General features: G+C 41.4%; 1 protein-coding gene across 4 annotated transcripts in view; it reads right to left on the minus strand.

Moving 5' to 3' along the window:
* WDFY2 (WD repeat and FYVE domain containing 2) overlaps positions 1–17,892 on the minus strand; it is a 177,944-nt gene that overhangs the window by 92,522 nt on the left and 67,530 nt on the right. For all 4 annotated transcript variants that reach the window (XM_032610857.1, XM_032610856.1, XM_032610855.1 and 1 more), the window contains one exon: positions 11,186–11,253. In XM_032610857.1, coding sequence (XP_032466748.1) covers positions 11,186–11,253 — 68 coding nt within the window. The remainder of the gene's footprint in view (positions 1–11,185; positions 11,254–17,892) is intronic.

The raw sequence follows: 17,892 nt of genomic DNA on the forward strand, positions 1-17,892 counted from the left end.
ATGACAATCAAAAGACGTGTACTTGGCAAAATTTTAGGAAGCAAGGTCATGAAAAGTACAAATACGATAGGAAGGAAATTTGTAGGGGTCTGTGGGTAATGGGAAGTAATATTCTCTTATACTAGTGTCAGGACTTTAGACCTTGATGGCCTGTCAAAATCTTATCTTTAAAATTAAACACGGGCTTCCCTGGTGGCGCAGTGGTTGAGAGTCCGCCTGCCGATGCAGGGGACACGGGTTCACGCCCCGGTCCGGGAAGATCCCACATGCCAAGCGGCTGGGTCCATGAGCCATGGCTGCTGAGCCTGTGTGTCCGGAGCCTGTGCTCCGCAACGGGAGAGGCCACAACAGTGAGAGGCCTGCATACCGCAAAAAATAAAAAAATAAATAAAATTAAACACTTTCATAATACTGAGTGTTTCTTAAAAATGAAATATTTCTAGTTTAAGGCAGGTTTTCAGCTTAAAATTTAGGGAGGGTGAAAATAAAGAGAAACTCAAGTCTGGATGATTATATTAATGACTACATAATTTGAAGGGAGAAAAGCTCAGGATATGAGCCGTAGGCAAAAATGAGCTCCTGAAACCAACATCAACTTCAACAGAGCAATAATTAAGTGGGTTAGAGAGAAACTGGCTAATTGTATTTCTAACACTTTTTTTTTTTGTGGTACGCGGGCCTCTCACTGTTGTGGCCTCTCCCGTTGCGGAGCACAGGCTCCAGACGTGCAGGCTCAGCGGCCATGGCTCACAGGCCCAGCCGCTCCGCGGCATGTGGGATCTTCCCGGACGGGGGCACGAACCTGTGTCCCCTGCATCGGCAGGCGGACTCCCAACCACTGCGCCACCAGGGAAGGCCGTATTTCTAACACTTTTATCCCACGGGCAATCTAAGAAAAAATATTGCTCTTGCTTTCTTAAAAAATGTAAATTGAGAGAAGGCATTCTCAAAATACTTCTATTTGGGGGAAAGTTTCCCAATTTCTATTATTTATACCTATAATTCTTTCATTTTATGACTAATTTATTTCCTGTCCTTTGCTGATCGGTTGAACTTTACTCAAATAAACACATGTTCTGTTGAAGGTTGAACTGTGGATTTCAATCACTCTGACAGCTTTACAATGCCAAAGGCATTATTTGGCAGGAGACACTAATCTTCATGGGATGTGCTGGTGGGAACTTTAAATAAGCAACAGTACTTCTGTGAATAAAACTTCAGGTGTCAAAGGCATCCTGGTGGAGTTAAATGTCAGGATCCTATGATAAGAGGGCCTTGAATAGAGAGGCTTACAAAGATCAGCCCATCACCACAAAGCAAAGATTTAATTCACGGACACTATTCCATTCAACTGTGTGTCACAAGACAATATTTATTAGGTTTACAATATTCAGCCCATTTTTTACTTTATTAAGAACACTTATATTTAGGACTTCAACTGACTAGCATTAAAAAGGGTTTTTTGTTTAAATCGAGTATTTTATGCACTCAACTGAAATTAACCCTTTGTTTTCTTTTAATTTAGTCTAAGTAACAGCAAAATTACAGTGAATTGGCAGTGGTCCCTTTTTCTCCCAGAGAGGTTTTAAGTTACAGTAAAGTGATCTAACTACAGTAAGCTTTAAATTACTCTGTCAGATGAAAATCAAATAAGAGTATGCTAAATAAATGCTATAATTATTCAGATTAATTAATATCTGTTATCTTCAGTTTGGATAATTTATGTTTTCCTTCACTTTTGTTACATATCAAAGTTCCATGGGCACCTTTTCTTCTTGGTAAACAGAGAATTAAAAGACCAGATTATACTATTAATTTTGGAAATGTCAACAGTAAAAACAACAAGTTATTTTCTACACATGGTTCTATAATACAACCTATACCAGAAAGAAACCAACAAGGGAGCGGTATACTTCACAGCTGGGAACCAAGAAGTTATCTGAAATAAGATATAAATTAAACAACAGGATGAGCATTTCCCGATTATACACATAACCCCCACTGCCAAAAAACTCCCTCAACTGAGTTAAAGATACTGCCTAAAAGTCACCCAAACAATCGCTATCTTATAAAGACAGAAATACCAAATTCATTATTTTAAATACCTTTCAATCACTAATCTTCCCACATGAATTTCCCCCCAAACTCCAATAAACCCAGCAGAAGGGGTAGGACAGCACACTACAGCACACATTGTCCTAAATCCTTGGACCTCACCAATCGGAAAATTAACATTTGCGATTTACATACAAAATAACTCATTTCCATCCCAAACATATCAATATGAACATGTTAATCATTTAAATTTTCTAAATTCTCAATTTCAAGTTGCTCTAAGACTACAGTTCTAACAAATGGGAAAAGAAAACCAATCCAGCCACAACCTCACAAATTAACCAATCTTTCCTAATCCCTCTGGGTTAAGGTCAGCAATGATAGGGGAATTCCCTGGTGGTTCAGTGGTTAGGGCTCGTCACTTTCACTCCTGTGGCCCAGGTTCAATCCCTGGTCGGGGAACTAAGATCCCGCAGGCAGCACGGCGTGGCCAAAAAAAAAAAGATCAGCAATGATAGTATACATTGCTTAACTGAAAGAACCTGAAAGTACTTTACAAATACTTATTTGACATATAACCAAAATCTGAGAACAAAGAAAATGGACAGTTTATCTGTTGGGTTCAGAGCAGAGAAAATGAAAGGACTTGCCCGAAGTGAGTCAGCAAATTGGCAGCAGAAATGAAAATCAAATTCCAGTTTCCCTTACAATGAGATATCATCTCACACCAGTCAGAATGGCCATCATCAAAAAATCTAGAAACAAATGTTGGAGAGGGTGTGGAGAAAAGGGAACACTCTTGCACTGCCGGTGGGAATGTGAATTGGTACAGCCACTATGGAGAACTGTATGGAGGTTCCTTAAAAAACTACAAATAGAACTACCATATGACCCAGCAATCCCACCACTGGGCATATACCCTGAGAAAACCATAATTCAAAAAGAGTCATGTACCAAAATGTTCATTGCAGCTCTATTGACAATAGCCAGGAGATGGAAACAACCTAAGTGTCCATCATCGGATGAATGGATAAAGGAGATGTGGCACATATATACAATGGAATATTACTCAGCCATAAAAAGAAACGAAATTGAGCTATTTGTAATGAGGCGGATAGACCTAGAGTCTGTCATACAGAGTGAAGTAAGTCAGAAAGAGAAAGACAAATACCGTATGCTAACACATATATATATGGAATTTAAGAAAAAAAAACGTCATGAAGAACCTAGGGGTAAGACAGGAATAAAGACACAGACCTACTAGAGAATGGACTTGAGGATATGGGGAGGGGGAAGGGTAAGCTGTGACAAAGCGAGAGAGTGGCATGGACATATATACACTACCAAACGTAAAATAGATAGCTAGTGGGAAGCAGCCGCATAGCACAGGGAGGTCAGCTCGGTGCTTTGTGACCGCCTGGAGGGGTGGGATAGGGAGGGTGGGAGGGAGGGAGATGCAAGAGGGAAGAGATATGGGAACAAATGTATAACTGATTCACTTCGTTATAATGCAGAAACTAACACACCATTGTAAAGCAATTATACTCCAATAAAGATGTAAAAAAAAAAAAAAATTCCAGTTTCCCACCCAGGCACAGGTGTTACCCTACAAGCGATTCTGAATAATCTTAAACGACGCATTTTTTTCGGTGTATTTAATGTAAACAGTAAGACTGTGTTCCAACTGCATCACTCTGTCTTAACTAAGATAACTTATTAAATGCATTCCCTATCTCATTTCACAAAGAATTGGAAATGGCTTTAAAAGCAGATACAATAAAAACAAACGATAGAAATAAGCAAAAAGTCTTGACCGAGGGAAATATATATAAAAGAACAGAAAGAAAATAAAAATAAAAATCCGTTGGGAATATAACAGATCCCATGTTTCACATTATCCATAAGAACTTCGTACCAGGTCCTTAGAGCTGTTCCTCCTAACCTTTTTCGCCTGATGATACACACACAAACTTAGATGTGAACAGTCCCTGGAGGAAATGGAAGAGACTGCTAGGGCCCAGATGACCGGATCACCCCTGCCCAGCTAAAGGAAATCAGTTCTCGGGGCCTGTAATCCATTTGGATCATCCCAGTACACTGAGGCACACAGGATGGGAGGTTCTGCCTTAGAGAAAGGCAGAGTTTCTGGCTCTCCTACCTGAAAAGTAATCTCCCTTGGTGCTTCTTCAAAGGGGCGCTGAGCACGATGGTAGACAACTACTTCAAAAGCAGATAAAGCATTTCTTGTATACACACAGCAATATGTGCTGAGGGCATAGTGAACGAAGGCATTTCTGCAGAAGGCTGGCACAAAGCACGAAATCTCAGGATACAGATGAATAATCAACTGCACGTCCTTCATGCCGCCCACCGTAAATAATAAACAGTCTTTCTCTCAACCAGGCTGTCGATAAAAACTGGAAAGCGGACAGTTCAAAATTAAGTTTTTCAGTGAGGACTAGAGTTCCTGTACTTGTTTATTTTTTAGCTATTATTTATTTGTTTAAATTTTAAACTTTTAAAAAATTTTAGAGGTATTTTTTATTGAGGTTAACACTGGCTTATAACATTATGTAAGTTTCATGTGTACAACATTATATTTCTATTTCTGCATACCTTACAGTGTGTTCACCACCACAAATTTAGTTTCTATCTGTCACCATGCAGTTGATCCCTTTTATCCATTTTGCCTCCCTTCCCCCAGGTTACCACTACTCTCTTCTCACTGTATCTATGTGTTTACTTTTATTTAGTTTGTTCATTTATTTTGTTTGTTAGTGCTTTATATTCCACATGAGGGAAATCACATGGTATTTGTCTTTCTCCATCTGACCTACTTCACTGAGTAGAGATCCTATGCTTTAAAAGTGAGCTGAGCAAATGATAAAGTGGCCACAGTGGTGGGAAAACTGAAGGGGCCCAACCACAGCCTCAGACTGGACAAATGCCATCACGCCAGGCCAAGGCAGAGAGCTGGATATACGACAAAATTGGTCATTTTAGTTATTAGGTGTACCCTTCATTTGTAATTACCTTTGAAAAACCACCTTCTGTTTTGTTTTGAGGACAAATCCATAAACGCTTAGGAGCCAAAGTAAATTCCACCTGCCTGTCCTGGCAATGACAGAATCCACAGAGGTTTTCCAATTGCCTAACCCTCACTCAGGCCTGAGATGCTGGCCCTCTTAACCTCCTATTCACTACACCTTTGGCAGCCAAGTTGCTTTAACTATTCTCCATAGGGGAAAAGTTGGCAATAAAAGCCCAGACCTGATACCCAATACCGCAGAGTAAGAAAAATCTCAAACACCTGCCACCCTGGCTCCTGCTTGCACTCTCTCTCCTCCACTCCTTTGTCTGACGCCATGAATAGCAAACCTAGTTGGTAAAGTAAATCTAAAATAACTCAACCATGAAAACAGGAATGCTTGTGCTTTTCATGTGTTGGTTTTTTTCCTCCGCCGTGTGATGCAAATGTGGTGGCTGAAATGGTATCTATTAGAAGCCTGGAACAAATCATCACATTTATGGCTATAACTGAAACCTTAACTCTGTACCCTCAGGAAGGTCCCTCTGGTATCCAAGGTCAGGCAGGTCCCAGCTGGGCAAGCTGTAACTTGATCGTGTCATAGGCTACTTTCCAGCTACTACGTGAGATATGTCAAGAAGATATTATTTTTGAAAGAGTATTTGATAAGGATATGCTCTTATTTCTCACTTATCCATAAAAATCAGCTTATAGGAAACCCCAAATTCTCTGTAGACAGCAGGGCTTAAAACAGACCTCCCTTGGGGACCCTTTGTGACCACGTGCCCGTTACACCTACTTCTTTGGTTACACCACACCATGCACCATGCACGGTACTCATCTGAGGTCTGCCTCCCCCACTAGACTGTACACACCATGAAGATGGAAATCACCTGTTGTATTAAACACTCTACCCTTTGTACATTGCACGGCGTTTGGATGGAAGAAACACTTAAAATTAGTTGAATGCACTGTCCAAAGAAATGAAAGAAAACAGGATATTTCTTTCTGCTTTTCATCTTTACTTGTCCTCACGTTTCCCACACTATTTTCAGCTCAACACCGCAGAGGCACCAATAGGGACATGCACGGCTCGGTTCTTCCTCTTTAAAGATCACAGATCCAGGAGAAAGTAAAAAGACAGGAAGGGGGAGGTGTACAGTCAGGGCAAGGCTGAGTCAGATACTTGCAGTGACAAGTAGCAGATACCCACTGGCATGGACTCAAGCGCAAATGGGCACATGGCAGTAAGACAGAGGGTATCTCTTGAACTCAAAGGCAGAAGCAGAGCCAGGCTTGGGAATTCGGAGGATGAGGAAGAAAACCTTAAGGCAACACTTGCTCAGGCTTCACTCGCTCTGGAGCGAAGTGATCCTTCCTCCCTGATTCACACTTCCTTTTCAGGGCATCAGTTTTCACTGTTTCTTCATGCACACAAATGCCTCACAGCTGTTTCATTTCTGTGTTCCCAGCTCAAGGGACCAGCCTAGGTTGAGACTAGCATATCCTATTCCAAACTCTAAATTCCTGGGAAAATCTGACTCAGGGGCAAACAGCCTTCACCAGACACATCTGGTTTCTCCTGGATCCCTCCTGGAGGAGAAGCAGCAGTTTCTCAGAAAAGACAGGGTATGAGGACACCCCCAAAGCAGTGGTTGGGTTTTTCATCGTGATGAGTCTCCTCTTCATCTTTCTCTCACCTACCACTCTCTGAAGTTCACGCAGTTTCCGCCTTTCAGGCTCACTCCTGCCCTCAAACTTGGCCTTCACTGTTCATTCTTTCTCGTCTAATGCCTTCTGCTCCCGTCCCTCCAATCAACTTCAAATTCTTCTCAATGCTATAAAACATTACTATCCTACCCAGAACATGACAAATGCTATATATATATATATATATATATATATTTTTTTTTTTTTTTTTTTAATAAATTTATTTATTTTTGGCTGCGTCGGGTCTTCGTTGCTGCCCGCGGGCTTTCTCTAGTTGCTGCAGCGGGGGCTACTCTTCACTGTGGTGCACTGTCTTCTCACTGCGGTGGCTTCTGTTGTGGAGCACGGGCTCTAGGCATGCAGACTTCAGTAGTTGTGGCTCATGGGCTCTAGAGCGCAGGCTCATTAGTTGTGGCACACGGGCTTAGTGGCTCCGCGGCACATGGGATCTTCCCGGACCAGGGCTCAAACTCGTGTTCCCTGCATCGACAGGTGGATTCTTAACGACTGAGCCACCAGGGAAGTCCTGACAATTCCTATATTAAAAGGGTTTTTTTTTTTTCCAGTGTTTGTTTGTTTCAGGTTCTGTGACTTTATTTTTTTTCTAACTTTACTAAGGTATAATTTTCAAATAAAATTGTAAGATATTTGAAGTGTACAATGTGATGAATTGGTATGTATCGTGAAAGGATTCCTGCCATCAAGTTAACACGTTTGTCACCTCACAAACTTAATTTTTTTTTTTTTTTTGGTGAGACCTTTTAAGTTGTACTCTCTCAGCAAATTTCAATCATACAATACAGTGTTATCAACTATAGACACCATGTTATACACTAGATCCCCAGATTCCATTCATCCCGTAACTGAACTTTACACCCTCTTACAAATCTCTCCCACCTCCTTGTCCCTGGCAACCACTTTTCTACTCTGTTTCTATGAATTCGGCTCTTTTTTTAAGGTATTTTAATGGACAAAATAAACAGATAAATCATATATTGCATGTACAAGATAGTCTCTGTATGTTTTTTTCTGGATTTGGAATACTACCTATTATGTACCACTAAAAACACACAACATGGTCATATCTGCCTTGCGGTGTCCATATTGTAGCCTCCAGATATACTGTACTTTTCCACTTACTTTGTAATTAATACCACATAACCGTTACTTAGGGATAATACTGAGTAACCTCTTAACAAAACACCTTTCAATAGAAAGAACTGCCAAAAAAAAGACAAAAAAAAGAAAAGCCCTTTGGAAATTCAATAAATGAATAAAAGGCATAAATTCTAACTGACACAAAAATGTAGCCTATTTCCTTGTGCAATAAGATTCTGCTTGTCTCAAGTTAAACAAAACTTATAGTCTAGCTCAGAGATCAGTTCCTACGTTATCTGAATGCATATGACCCCTAGGAAAATAAAAGCCGATTTCTGATCAACTGTGAAGAATGCAGCCTTTTGTTCTTTTACCCCTCTCCACGGTAGATGGAACCATCCAACAGTGAAAGATTACAGAAATCATCTTGACCATTCACGCGTTGTCCATCTGCATCTCCCGGCACCTAGCTTGATGGCCTGTATACGGTCAGTGTACAGTAAATATTTGATCAACTAGAGCGTGTACTTTTATCTGTGTATTTACAAATAAACACTATATATGCATGAGGCTTCACATGTGTTGATATAAACATATGTAAATAGATCAGCGTGTTGCAGACAACGCCAAAAGGCAATCTTCTCAAACTTAAAAGGGCATTCAAGTCACTTAGGGATATTATTAAAATGAAGATTCTGATTCAGTAGATCTGGGGTGAAACTGAATATGTGCGTTTCTAGTAAGTTCTCAGGTGATCCTGATGCTGCTGGTCTACAGACCAAATGTTAATAGCAAAGTAATTCCTTTTTTACTCCCTTTAGTAGGAGGCCATAGGCAAACTATGCAAATAATCAGAGGGTCCTTCTTCTCAAAGATCATGCTCAGTCATTTAGGAAAATGTATGATAATATTCTCAGGGAAACTCATCTTTATTATCAGATTCAAGTCTGCAATAGGTACTTCTTTTTTTTTTTTTTTTGCAGTACGCGGGCCTCTCACCGCTGTGGCCTCTCCCGCCACGGAGCACAGGCTCTGGACGCGTAGGCTCAGCGGCCATGGCTCACGGGCCCAGCTGCTCCGCAGCATGTGGGATCCTCCCAGACCAGGGCACGAACCCGTGTCCCCTGCATCGGCAGGCAGACTCTCAACCACTGTGCCACCAGGGAAGCCCTGCAATAGGTACTTCTTTACTGAGCACCTATGCCAGGTACAAGAGCTACAGCAGCCTTTAGTCATTCAAGGATACAGCTTAATAAAGGATGAAAATACAACTTGAGGGTCTCTGTATCCTCAGTGATATTCAAATAAAGAGAACATTAGAGAATGACACCAAATGTGTATGGATGTGTGTATGCGGGAGGCGGTGGGTAAGCAACTGCTTAGGATCCCACATCTTCAAGAGGTTCCTATCAAGTATCGACATCCATCTCAAGAAGATTCCTTGGGACTTCCCTGGTGGTGCAGTGGTTAAGAATCTGCCTGCCAATGCAGGGGACACGGGTTCAAGCCCTGGTCCAGGAAGATCCTACATGCCGCGGAGCAGCTAAGCCCGTGCGCCACAACTACTGAGCCTGCGCTCTAGAGCCCAGGAGCCACAACTACTGAAGCCCGCATGCCTAGAGCCCATGCTCCGCAACAAGAGAAGCCACGCTAATGAGAAGTCCGCGCACCACAACGAAGAAGAGCCTCTGTTCGCTGCAACTAGAGAAAGCCCACGTCTAGCAACGAAGACCCAACGCAGCGATAAATTAACTAATTAATTAATTAAAGAAAAAAAAAGAAGACGACTCCTTGTGCACCATCCCCAAGCCCTCGTCACTCTGCCCATGTCCACCTCTCCTCTGTCTTCGCAGTCATATGGGAATGACAAGCCTCTGGGGTCAACTTCAACTTGCTGGACTACAGAACTTCACCATCTCATCCTGTTAGATATTATGTCAAGTGTGATGAAAAAGACCGTAGGTAAGACTGGTTATACCACTTAAAAATGAGAGAGAAAAAAAAAAATCAATCAGAGAATTCCTTTCCCTTTACCTTTCCATTTACTTAAACCCTCATCACTGTCAAGGCTTAAAAGGAAGTTCCCCCAGGGTCTTGGCTGTGCAACGGTGTCTGCTGGAAGCATGACCGGTGAGGGGAAAATATAAGCACTTGGAATTACAGGCTGTCTTTTCACTAATGTAGAGTGGGATGCTTGGTTCAACAACGGGCTATCATCTATTCACTACAATTCTAAAGAAATGCAACCCTCAAAGACAAATTTGAAAATCAGAGAAATCCATTACATCCTTAATAATGTATTTGTTCATAAACAGGCAAAATTGTTGTTTAAGTTATTACAGTACCCTTTTGCCAGAGGTATAAACTTAATCACATCTACAGCGTAGCATGAATTTCTTTTGGTTGTACGTGGTGGCACGTACTACTCAAACTTGGAATACCCATATCAAGGGAAGAGGTGCACACTGCAGGAAGCCAGAGGGTACATGAACCCAAACCACAAACCCGGGGCATTTTTCTAGCATGTCAATTTTAATTAAGATTTGAAGGAAGGGGAGTAAGAGAAACATTTCATAATATAACTGATAATAAGTTTAAATAATTATTTTACACAAAAATAAATATGGAATAGGACAATTAAACTTCAGTCATTTTAACAACAAAACACTAGACAAAAAAGAAATTTCATATCTAAGGGAGTCAGCTCTCTCCCTGCAGGAGAACTTCTGCCAGTGCAAGAATCTAAGAATCAGTCATCTTTTTTTAAAGGTATATTTGAAAGATTCACTATTTATCAGTGCAAGGACATATTTCTCACATAAGATTCTGGGGAAATAAGACTGACTTCTAATCAGAACGTTTCAATCCTAAGCAAATCCTTTTCAGAACTGAATGTTCAACACTGAATGTTTTGAATTTAAATAAATAGTATAACAATAATGCAAGAACAAATTTACTTCACAAATGTAATCACTGGACAAAATTTTGAGTTGTCTAAGGAAGTACTTCACAAAAAAATTGGAAAAGAGAGAGAGACTGTGTAATCAAGGAGTCTAGGTGCTGCAGTCCTTCCATTAATCTTATTCAGAAACTGTGAATATATAGTCAATTTCAGAACAATTTTCTTATTTTACATACTGAGAGCTAGACTGATTTAACAAGGTACTTTCCAGTATAATGATAATCCCAACCCTCAAGCATCTCTACTCAAGAAAATACAGAGAAGGCAATCTGGGAAGGAAGGGGAGTTGGGGTCCATGTCTGATTTTTAGAGACAGAGATCCAGATACTTACAAGGCATCACATGGTATATGCTTGGCCAATATTGTCCACTGTCTCTCTTTAACCACACACGAACAGTCCTGCAACAAAAGAAAATGTGTGTGTTAAATCACACTATTTTTGGTCATGGGAGTGTTGACAGATAGAAACCAAACCTCTTAATTATATATACAGTGGACCCTGAACAACATGGGTTTGAGCTATATAATTCTACTTACAAGCATATTTTTTTTTCACCAAATATGTACTACAGTACTACACAATCCATGAATGGTTGAATCTGCAGATGTGGAACCACAGATACAGAAGGCCAACTATAGTTATATGCAGATTTTAGACTGCACGGAGGGTCAGTGCCCCTAACCCCTGTGCTGTTCAAGGGTCAACTCTGTGTGTATATATGACATAACTACATTGTTATAATTAATAATATATTACATACAAATATGTATAACATATATGTGTTTATAACATATCTCTATATAATACATGCATATATTTTTAAATTATATACATACACGTTACATATATGTGCGTGCACACCATTTATGCCTCTCTAAAGGCATATTCCTATATTCCTTAAATTTAAGGCTGTATACATTTAAAATTACATATGACTTTTATAATTAAATATTGGAGGATAATTAAATTTTATACTCATATATATTTATATACACGCATGGGATAGTGTTTGAAAATTATTTTTGTAGTTGTTTTGCTCTGGGAGTATAGGGCCTTTGCCCCAGTCAGCTGGAAGCATTCATCTCTCTGGGGAGTAATTAGGATTTACTATGGAAGGGAGTAGGGAGAGATAAAATGAAGCAATATGCAACATCTGACACACACTGAAGGATGGATGACATAGTAAATTCACAGTCTCACAAGCCACGGCATCGTCTTGAGAGAAGGTTTTTGCAAACACAGTCAAGCAGTGGTAAACTCTGAGACTCAGATTACTGAGCTAGAGGGCTGGCCATGCAACCCACCATGGAACAGGGTAATCCTGCAGCAAAGGCTGTGGATGAAGTTCCAGGCCAGATAGAGACATAGCAGACACCCAGGAGAGCTCAGAGAGGAGGGGCCAAAGAGAGAATGAACCAGAGGATACTGGGAGGTTCTTATCAACCAGAAAGGCCCTACTACGAATTACCCCAGCACATGCACGCAAGGCAAACACACCTAGGAGGTAAAGGGATATCGCCCCAGAGACCAGAGGAAGTAGCAAACATCAAACCAAGGGAAACGAACAGTGCCCCACCGCTGCTAGAAGATCATATACACCACACCCCTCACCCCGCACCCTTAAACCATCCTAGGGTAAAAATCAGACACTGAGAATTTTAATCTCAGAGAGAGATGGACATTACCTAAATAGACTATTCAAGTCATCATAATAGACTAAGTTTTAAATTGTATTGGATTTCTTCCCCAGTTAATCAGTGGGTCTCCCCATCAGAATAGGAGAAAAAGACTAACTACAGACACAATAAAGAAATGCCACTTTCTCTGCATGGCCATAAGATACGATGTAGTGATATATAGTGACACCACTACATATACATGTAAAACTCCATCTTTTTGGTCAACCAGTCAATTTGTGAGATGGTATAATGGAAAATAATTCTTAAGAAATAATTCAATACATACATTATTTATACACATATCATACCAGCCTTCACTTAAATTCTTTTTATAATATATGTCAAAACAACATTTAAATATGGAGATTATTATCTCAACAAGGATAAATACAGGAGTCACATCATGGAAAATGTCAAAATAGGAAGCTCCAAGAATCAGTCCCTGTACCAAATCAACTACTGAGCTGTCAGAATCACTGTTTCAGAATTCTAAAGTCTAGTTAGATACTTGCAGCATCCATGGGAATGCTTGATGAAGAAGCTGGTATATGTCAATGAATTTCACATCTTACTTGCAGTTACCATCATGCATGCCCCATCCCTGTAGCAGGCAGCTGCGGGGACAGTGGCCCATGGTCATGGAGTGACTTACAGGTACGAGGGTGGGAACGCTGTCCTCCAAAATTTGGGGATGCATATTGTGATTTGCCTGGCAGTTCACTGAGAGACTAGAGAAGATACTGGCCGTTGTTTCAATCCCCTAGGTCTGAAGGGCTTCCCGGGCGATGTCTGCCAAAAGAATTTAAAGGGAAGGAAGACCTTTCTCTCCTTTATGAAATTCAGGCATTAAAAGAAATCACGGGTTGGGACTTCCCTGGTGGCACAGTGGTTGGAAGTCCACCTGCCAATGCAGGGGACACAGGTTCGATCCCTGATCTGGGAGGATCCCACATACCACGGAGCAACTGGACCCGTGCGCCATGATGGCTGAGCCTGCACTCTGGAGCCCACGAGCCACAGCTGCTGGGCCCGCGTGCCACAACTGCTGAAGTCCACGTGCCTGGAGCCCGTGCTCCACAATGGGAGGGGCCTCCGCAATGAGAGGCCCATGCAGCAATGAAGACCCAACACAGCCAAAAATAAAAATAAATAGATGAATAAATTTGAAAAAAAAAAGAAATCACAGGTTGACCTCAGAGATAAAAGAACAGAAACTTCAATGATCACATACAACATGAAATATAGTCTTTGCAGAAAGGGTTGGGAAAAGTCACTAAACAGACAACTGCAGCATTCAACAAGTAACAAGAGCAATCTCTAGAGAGGAAGGAGAATGTGATTTTCAGTTGCCACATTATAATATTTAAAATATCCAGTTCTCAGACCTGTGGTTGCCAAGGGGCAGGGGGAGTGAGGGAGGGATGGACCGGGAGTTTGGGGTTAGTAGATGCAAACTATTACACATAGAATAGATAAACAACAAGGTCCTACTGTAGAGCACAGGGAACTATATTCAATATCCTGGGATAAACCATAATGGAAAAGAATATTAAAAAAATGTACATATGTGTATAACTGAGTCACTTTGCTGTACAGCAGAAATTAACACAGCATTGTAAATCAACTATACTTCAATTAAAAAATAAATTTAAAAAATAAAATATTTCTAGACATCAAAAAATTTTTTAATAAAATTAAATAAAATATCCAGTTCTCAACCAAAAATTGCAAAGTATGCAAAGAAAGAGGAAATGGCCCATTCACAGGGAAAAATGTGACAATAACTACCAATGAAGTAGTCCAAACACTAACTGGCTTTACTAGACAAAGACTTTAATTAACTATCTAAATATGCTCAAAGAGCTAAAGGTAACCACAGACAAAGAACTAAAGGAAATCAGGAGAAGGATGTATGAACAATTAGGGTATATGAGTAAAGAGATAGAAATTATATAATAAAATAAATAGAAATTCTGGGGCTGAAAAGTACAATAGCTGAAATGAAAAATTCACTAGAAATGGTCAACGATAGGTATGAGAAGACAAAAGAATCAGCAAACTTCAAGATAGGACAACTGAAATTACCTAGTCTGAGGAAAAAGAATGAAGAAAAATGAACAGAATAAAGACTTTGCCTGGAATTGAGGCAATCATCTTTGATCATGAGACAAGCTTGAAGATAAAAGTTGACATGCTAAGGGGAGTCCCCAGGTGGTCTAGTGGTTAGGATTCAGCACTTTCACTGCCATGTCCCAGGTTCAATCCCTGGTTGGGGAACTAAGATCCCAAGCCGTGTGGTGCAGAAAAAAAAAAAAACTGACATCAAACACCATTGACCCACCAACCCTTTAGACTAACTTTAGCCTTGTTTGTGAGATGATCTGATTTTTTCTTACCTTAAGCCACTGTTTAGTGGATTTTATTACCAGGATCTGAATACATGTTAACTGATAGAGAAGACGAAAGAAAGGAATGCCTTTCCTTAGGTTTTGGGTTTGTCCAACTGCATGGATGGCACTATCATTCACTGAGATGAGGAACACTGGAAAAGGACCAGATTTGGGGGAGTAACATGAGTTCACTTTGAACATTTGAGTGAGAGGTATCTTTAAGTTAGCCTAGAATTCCTAATGAGTGAACAAAAGACAATTATAATTAGAGGCTATGGCATGAGTTGCTCTGAAGATTAAATGTAAGGTTCTTGACAATAGTGCTTGGCACATAGCAAGAACTGGATAAATGCCAACAATTAGTATTGTGATTATCATCACTATTGTTTAAAAACCTATCGATCGGGCTTCCCTGGTGGCACAGCGGTTGAGAGTCCGCCTGCCGATGCAGGGGACACGGGTTCGTGCTCCGGTACGGGAAGATCCCACATGCCACGGAGCGGCTGGGCCCGTGAGCCATGGCCGCTGAGTCTGCGCATCCGGAGCCTGTGCTCCGCAACGGGAGAGGCCACAGCAGTGAGAGGCCCGCATACCGCAAAAAAAAAAAAAAAAAAAAAAAAAAAAAAAAAAAAAAAAACCCTATCAATCAACCATAGCTTGGGAGAGTTCAAGATCCCAAACCTTTTCCTGCTTTGCCAACATACTGAACATCTTACTCCTTGTTATAAGGGATTTTACACTCAATCTACAAAGGTGTCATAAATTATTTATCCATTCCTGCATGCATTTCTTTAACACGTACTGAACATCTACTACGTGCCAGGCTCTGTGCAGGAGCTCCATGTGGACAGACAAGGAAACATCATTAAAACAGTACCTGATAAGAGCTGCAAGCTATTTTATATCTATTTAAGGCCATGTAGGAAAGGTATCTAATCCACATGACCAAAGGGCGGCAGGTCCAGGAAGTGCTGACTCTGAAGGAATAGCACCGTCTGTTATTTCATGTATTTCCTTCATGGCACCGGCCACAGTCTGCTATCTGATCTACCTACTTGTAAATGTGTTTATTATCTTGTTACCGAACCAAACTTGCTCATCCACAGGCAGTAAAGCCAATCTACTGACGCTGGGTTGTGGTGAAGGGAAGTACAGCAACTATTGTAAGGCGCCAGACAGGTAATCTGGCACAGGTAGTGCTCAAAAAGCCCGAACTCCCCCAAACTCCCCCATGGGTTGCAGGATAGCATTTTTAAAGGAGGTGGGGGGCAGAGTTTGTGATTAGCTCATGCACAATTCTCTGATTGGCTGATGGTGAGGTAACAGGGCGGTATCACAGGGGTTAACATCAATCCTTAGGCTCCAGTAGGCCTGGCGGCTATGTGCTCATGGTCATTAAGTAGTTAACATCTTCCATTTGGTGTTGGTTTTAGCATCTGTAAAACAACTCAGGAAGTGTGCATCAGATACTATTGTCTAGGTACTCCAGAGAGGAGTTAAAGCACAGGATACGGAGGAGGAGTCTGTCCAGGGAAGGCCCCAGAGGGTCCTGCTCGGTTAAAATTTGATTCGCCCACTAGAAAATAAGCATGAGGGGGACTTCCCTGGCGGTCCAGTGGTTAGGACTCAGTGCTTTCACTCCCGAGGGCCTGGTTCAACCCCTGGTTAGGGAACTAAGATCCCGCAAGCCACATGGCTCGACCAAAAAAAAGAAGAAAGAAAAGAAGCATGAGAATAAAGAATATTCTTACTTGCTCATCACTGTCTACCCAGAGCCTAGGAGTACATGGCCATGGTAAATGTATGATAAATATTTGTTGGGTGAATGAAAGTAGGAAGAAATTTTCCTCTACCCTTCCAGGTTCTTCTGGCAGGTCTAAGAAGTAAATTGACATGAGACAGAATAACAGGAAAGAAATCAAACAAAAGTTTAATAACATGTATACATGGGAGAGACCCAGGAAAACTGAGTAACCCTCCAAAACAGCTGAAGCCCTCACCTTAAATACCATCCTCAGCTAAAGACAAAAGAGGATGTTGAGGACAGGGAGAGTCAGCTGTGGGAAGCTACCAGGAGAAGCACAGTAAACAAGGGGAGGATTGTGATGCAGATTTAAGTCACTGCTTTCTGCATCGATAAGAGTTTCCAGAGATTTGGTCATCCTCTTCTTGCTGCATCCAGGGAGATACCCTTACACAGTGGAGATTTCCCTTACAAAGGCAAATGTTTCTTGCAAAACGGTAACTCCTACTTGATTTTCAGAGTTTTTCCCATGTCTACTGTTTCTTAGAAAATAACCAGCTTAAAATTAATATACCGGGCTTCCCTGGTGGCACAGTGGTTGAGAGTCCGCCTGCCGATGCAGGGGACACGGGTTCGTGCCCCAGTCTGGGAAGATCCCACACGCCGCGGAGCGGCTGGGCCCGTGAGCCATGGCCACTGAGCCTGTGCGCCCGGAGCCTGTGCTCCGCAACGGGAGAGGCCACAGCAGTGAGAGGCCTGCGTACCGCAAAAAAAAAAAAAAAAAAAAATTAATATACCAAAGAGAGATATTTGGGGATGGCAAATTCTGCACCCCTACAAGGTGTTAGTCCCAGGTGGCAAAGCCTGCTGGTTGTCTACACCAGATTCATTCTCTTCTTCCTGAGCAGCAGTTAGACTGACCAGAGAAGGATGGGCAGAGCACAAAGGCCAGTAAGTAGAAGACAACAGACTTCAAGCTAGACCAGATGCTTAGCAGAGTTTATGTGTTAGAGATACTCCTATAAACAAAGAAAAAGAAGTCTACCAGGTTTTCCAGGGGACCGTTTGGCCAACAGAATGCCCGTCGTGGCCTCCCAACAATCCCACAGGGTGGGTATGATTATTACTGTCATGTTACAGGTGAAGGCTCTGCAGCCCAGAGAGGCCCAGGCTGCACAGAGCCCGAGGGTGAGCCAGGTACCCACCTTCAGAGGCTGTGTTCTC

Source organism: Phocoena sinus, chromosome 18 (assembly GCF_008692025.1).
Source record: "Phocoena sinus isolate mPhoSin1 chromosome 18, mPhoSin1.pri, whole genome shotgun sequence".
Classification (NCBI taxonomy): Eukaryota; Metazoa; Chordata; class Mammalia; order Artiodactyla; family Phocoenidae; genus Phocoena; species Phocoena sinus.